The following is a 5,917-nucleotide window of genomic DNA, read 5'->3' as shown; positions in this document are numbered from 1 at the left end:
CCTCCGTACCCCACACCCCAGCCTCTGCTCCCTCCATACCCCGCACCCCAGCCTCTGCTCCCTCCGTACCCCGCACCCCAGCCTCTGCTCCCTCCGTACCCCGCACCCCAGCCTCTGCTCCCTCCATACCCCGCACCCCAGCCTCTGCTCCCTCCATACCCCGCACCCCAGCCTCTGCTCCCTCCGTACCCCACACCCCAGCCTCTGCTCCCTCCATACCCCACACCCAATGTACCATCCCAAAGGCACAGTCACCTCTGTCCTGAGCCTTCACAAGCACCCGCAGGGAGCAGGACCGTGGAGCTGACCCACCTTTGTCGGGAAAGCCCGCCTTGGAGGCCTTGCGGTCTTTGAGGAGGGCTTTGGTGTTCTGGATCTGGGTGATGAGGGAAGCTGAGGGCTGTTTGTGCGAGGGCAGGCTCTTGTCCGGCTTCTTGGAAAATGGACGATGAAGAAAATCTCCCCTTTTCTCTTGTTCTTTGGGCTTTTTATCCTTCCAATCAAAGTAAACAGACACAGTGAGACACCCACAAGAACAGATTTTAGGAGTCTTCTCTGAAAAGTCACCCAATAGACGAGGGGAACTCCAGCTTTTAAATGCAGTATACTTTGCGATGTGTGGATGAAGGGTGGCGGGGCCTGAGGTCTAGTCCATGCTCCAGGCGGAAGCTCCCTCTGCCCGGGAGCAAATAAACCTGGTCTCTCTCTAGCTCACTCGCCCTGCATCAATGTGTTCCAGAGTGGTGAAGGCCACCCTATGTGACCAGGCATTCTGGAAAAATCTGAAGGAACTACGGAGCAAACAACTCAGAGTTCTAAATAACTACTGTGAGCATTTGAAGCGCTACCCTACTATGTGCATCTGAAGCACTGTCCTACTGTGTACCTCTAAAACACTGTCCTCCTGTGTGCCTCTGTAGCGCTGCCCTTCTGTGTGCATCTGAAGCACTGCCCTACTGTGTGCCTCTGAAGCACTGCCCTACTGTGTGCCTCCGAAGTGCCACCCTACTGTGTTCCTCTGAAGTGCTGCCCTACTGTGTGCCTCTGTAGCGCTGTCCTACTGTGTGCCTCTGAAGCACCACCCTACTGTGTGCTTCTGAAGCGCCACCCTACTTTGTGCCTCTGAAGCGCTGTCCTACTGTGTGCCTCTGAAGCGCTGCCCTACTGTGTGCCTCTGAAGCGCTGCCCTACTGTGTGCCTCTGAAGTGCTGCCCTGTATATGCATTTGAAGTACTGCCCTAGTTAGGCATGGGGGTGCAGACCTCTAATTTATTGTTCTGAGGTTAAGTAAGGAGAATTTCAAGTTCAGGGCCAGCCTGACTCACACAGTGAGACCTGGCTGTGGTCAATCCTTCAACTTGAATGGATTGAGAAACATGTAGGGGCTATAAAAGCCTGCCTCTGGGGGTGTCTATGAGGGCCATTCCTAGGGCCTTTAGCTCATGAGAGCACTGATCCTATTGATGCATATGCTGATGGCTTCTAAACTTAACAGAATGTTGGGGAGAGGTGACACCTAGGGAGGTGGGGCTTGGCTGAGAGAGAGGTGTGTGTTATTGGCAGCTATATTTTGTCCTGGCCTCTTCCCGTCACTCCATTTTTCCCTGTCTGCTACGATAAAACCAGCTCTGCTGTGTCCTTAACCCTATGGCCTGAAACCTCTGAGATTGGAAGCAAAATAAATTGTACTATAGGTTGTTTTTCCCAGGCAGATAGCACAACAATGAGAAAGTCCACCATAGATCCTGTCCAAATTCCTCCTTCCACCCACCCATCCATCCATCTATCCATCCATCCGTCCATCCACCCGTCCATACACCCGTCCATACACCCATCCATCCATCTATCCATCCATCCATCTATCCATCCATCCATCCATCCATCCATCCATCCATCCATCCATCCACCCGTCCATCCATCATCAAGCTGTACAAACAGAGAGATAGCTGATTTCATTTAATCTTAGACCCAGTGTGTTTAGTCTAAACTGCACAGAGCCCTGAGAAGTCCTGTTAGATTTGTAACCCTTTCTATTGTCTAAGCATGGAAGCTTTGCATGTATGCTGCTATTTTTTAGGCTGTAGATTGCATCGTTATAGAACTAGATCATAATCCCTCTAATGGGAGTGGACTTGACTGCTTGATTTGCCTTCAGCCCCGTGGCCTCTGGCATCAAGCCAGGTCCTTAGAAACAGCCTCACATTCAGCTGTTTGGAGGGAGAGAGGGTCAGTGGAAACTGAACTGAATTAAAATTAATTGAGTTCAAGTTTCTGGGAATGGTGAGGCCACGAAGCAACTGCAGAAGGGGAAATCGTTTTCCTGGCCCTGACGACTACACTGATATTTACTGTTAAACAAGGCATCCCTGACTGCGTGCTGGGTGAGGGGAAAGGGCAGTTTCCCACATTTTTCTGCTTTTAAGTTGAAGGTTTTGCAATCCAAGGAGCTCATCTATTTTTCATTGATGTTCTGAGAGGCTTAGTGAGGAAGCATCTCTGCAATTTCACAAAGAGCCCTTCCCAACAAGGACGCCCAGCACCTCTGTAGAGAGCTCCTGATGACAGGGTCGCTCAGGAAAGAACAACAGGGGAGAATGGGAAGTGGGGATGCTGGGTGTTTAGGACCACAGGAGATATAACCCCGAGCCAGTGAAGGGGCAGTGAGGCGGAGGAGAGGCCGCCCAGCTCCTGCAGCTTCTCCCACAGCTGCCACTGCCATTCCCGAGGTCACAGTGGGTTGTGATGAGGAAACAGTCTGGGGCGGCCCAGTGATGGACCCCAGGAACAGACCGAAACGGATCTCCACAGCCCTCAAAGCCAGCACTGTGAGCCACTGTCTCCACACGACTGGGGTGGGGGTCAGAAAGTGGCAGCTGAGGGACACATGGCAGGAGGAGACTCCTAATAAAAGGAAGACTTCAGCTGCACTTCTGCCTTCCAGCTGTGCTTCTTGACACATGGTACCTTCCATCACACAGGGATGCAGCGAGAAGCCCTTCCCTCCCCAGATGCTGGCACCAAGTCCTAGGACTTCCCAGCATCCAGAATTGTAAGAAATAAACTTGTGTTGTTCATACATGATCTGGTCTTATGCATTCTGTTATAACAGCAGAAAATGCATGAAGATGTCCAGGATACCATGAGTTGTATTCCAAGTGACCATGGGAAAGCCAGCAGGAGATGACCAGTTTTCCACTGCTCTCTGGTCCTCTTTCCACAAGACACAAACAGTCCACCCTTCTACCTTCTCTAAAGCAAAGGAGAATAAGCTTTTATAGCAAACACACGTGGAGGCAGACATACACAGAAGCAAGCATGTGCATAAACACACAAACACACTCTCATAGCCACACACACAGCCACACAAATGTACACATAGACACAGACACACAGACAGATGCATATACAGACACACAGAGACAGACAGATAAACACCGAGAGAGCACGACAGACAGATAAACACACAGAAATTCAAATAAACACAGATATACCCACACACTCAGAGATGTACATACACAAGCACACACACATGCATGCACGCGCATGTTCAGGCATGCACATGCATACAAACACACTCTGTAGCATAAAGGAGTTCAAGGCTGGCCCAGGAGACCAAGTTTTCCTGAGACCAAGGGAGGGATACTTGGCAATGCACAGAGGGCCTTCTATGGGAGAAGAGGGGGGATTGCTTACTGGTCCAGACCTTCAGGTATCTCTGCTAAGGCCATCTTTGTTGAACTTGTGTCCCAGCATGCTGTGCAAGCCATCAGAACATATATCTCCACAGAGATTTTATAGTAACTATTTCCAGGGAGCACTGAAGAACACCCTTGAAGGGGACGACCCTCGGGCCAGTCCACGCGTAAGCGCAGATGTCCAACGGAACAGGGTTTACCGCTGATCCCACTGACTCACATGTGTGCCAGTGATCACCCGGTTAGACCTTTCCATTGCTTAACCTACTTTCTGCAAAAGACATCCCCTAGGGAGCAGGACGGTAGTAGCGCCTTACACAACAGAAAACAGTCTTCAATGACACAGACTACACTCTTCCGAGGGCATGCGTCCTGCCCACCAGTTCCGGGGCTGGCCGGGTCCTGGTTCCCTGATTCTCCTCCGTCAGGGTTCCCTAACATCCATGAGGCCCAGAGGACAGGTGAGGAAATCCACAGTCTCAACTCTTAGCATCGTTTCCTTAAAACCCACAGGACAGTTTTACATAAAGTCAGACCAGAAAGGATCACATGAGGTGGGTCGAGCAAGTTCTGTGTGTGTGCACACGCAGGCGCACGTCTACGGAGGCCAGATGGACATCAGTTGATAGTAGTTGTTGCTCTCAATCCTACTCTGCAGAGTCGGGGTCTCTCGGTGAGCTCGGAGAGCACAGATTTGGCTAGCCCTGGGGATCCTAGCCCTGGGGATCCCTGTCTCCTGAGTTCTGAGGCTACAGGTGGGCCACTATGCCCACCCAGCTTTGATATGGGTGCTGGGGATCTGAACTCGAGACCTCACACCACAGCAAAGTACCTTGTCTCTGAGCCACTGTTCCAGCCCCACAAGCTGAAACCTGACCTCTGGCCACCAACCCTACCCACTAGAGGCATATACTAACAGTTACAAAATGACTGAACTTGGGCCCAGAAAGGGTGGCGTGCACCAAACTCCTTAGTACCCTGTACCAATGCACGAAACGGAGGTCCACTGAGCATTTAGAGACAGATGTGTAGCTGCCACCGATAGCTAAGCTGAGGGGACGGCCCAGTGCTCAGCCTCTAAGCCCTGAGCTCCCAGCTGGTCCCTTTCAGAGTCTCCCTTCCTGGCTGTCAGTAGAGGCACAACCGTCAGCAAAGAACAACCGCCATGGTTGTGGCGGTGAACTCCATCCCTGACTCTCTGCAACCTGGCATGACCATGAGCAACTCCCGTCACCCCCAGGGAAGTGCATCCCCATCTGTAACAGCAAGTGAGGTAGGTCCTTCCCAGCTCTGCAGCATGAGAAGAATCCATCCTGCATCTGTGTGGTATTCACAATGGCAAACCCCGACTTAGCAAGGACAGGTTCTGATTTAACAAGGGCAGGATGCCTCCTGTTGTCCCAGGTTGGCGGAAGAACTGCCCCTTGGGAAACTGACTTCTCTCCCATACAGAGTGACTATGGTATGGAAGAGCCTGGGGCTCACTGAGAGCTTGTCTGATAGTGAAAGACCTTTCACCCAGCTGCTTAGTGCATCAGAGCCAGCCACCTCTCCTACCCTGGACGGCTGATGTTCCCAAATGCCATCAGACAGTTGGTATTGGCTCCTTCATGTCTATCATATTATGCCTATCATATCATATTAGAGAAAGCCAGATTTGGCAGCTGCAGAAAACAAAACACCAACAAAAACCTATGAGTGAGTTTATAAAAAGAGGGGTTGATTCATAAAGCAGACCACAGAGCCAGGAACCCCTGGGCTGCTGCAAACCCTGTGTCTCATGCAGAAGAAGCAGGAATGCAAGACAGCAAGACACAGCTCAACACAGCAAGAACGCAGCCCATCTGAGGAGAGTCCTCTCCATAGGATTCTGGGTAAGGAAAAAGGGTTGCAGCAGTTGGTACAGGGCAGAGCCTGGCTGATAGTCAGGATCACATGACAGTGAATCCCATGTGTCAACTCGGCTACTCTCCGTTATCCAGTGAATGGTGAACACCAGTGTGTATGCTACTGCAGAGGATGTTCAGCATCTTTAACATCCACATCAGCAGGCTAAGAACAGGAGAGGATCCTCCTCAGTGTGCTAGGTCTCATCCAGTCTGTTGAAAGTCTTAAGAAGAACACAACGGGCAGGGTTGGAGAGCGGGCTCAGTGCCTCAGAGTGCTTGCTACCCAACCATGAGACCTGAGTTTGGATGGTAGCACTCATGTAAGAAACCAGC

At 51.3% G+C, this 5,917-nt stretch overlaps 1 protein-coding gene across 1 annotated transcript in view; it reads right to left on the bottom strand.

Moving 5' to 3' along the window:
* Positions 1-5,917, bottom strand: part of Hunk (hormonally up-regulated Neu-associated kinase) — a 108,569-nt gene that overhangs the window by 5,023 nt on the left and 97,629 nt on the right. Inside the window, exons 9-11 of the mRNA XM_005345342.2 lie at positions 5,615-5,654; positions 2,918-2,927; positions 313-493 (exon numbers count right to left, since the gene is read on the bottom strand). Coding sequence (XP_005345399.1) covers positions 313-493; positions 2,918-2,927; positions 5,615-5,654 — 231 coding nt within the window. The remainder of the gene's footprint in view (positions 1-312; positions 494-2,917; positions 2,928-5,614; positions 5,655-5,917) is intronic.

The sequence above is a fragment of the Microtus ochrogaster genome, chromosome 2 (genome assembly GCF_000317375.1).
Source record: "Microtus ochrogaster isolate Prairie Vole_2 chromosome 2, MicOch1.0, whole genome shotgun sequence".
In the NCBI taxonomy this organism is placed as follows: Eukaryota; Metazoa; Chordata; class Mammalia; order Rodentia; family Cricetidae; genus Microtus; species Microtus ochrogaster.
The sequence above is the reverse complement of the archived record's forward strand: the minus strand, read 5'-3'. Positions and strand labels throughout refer to the sequence as shown.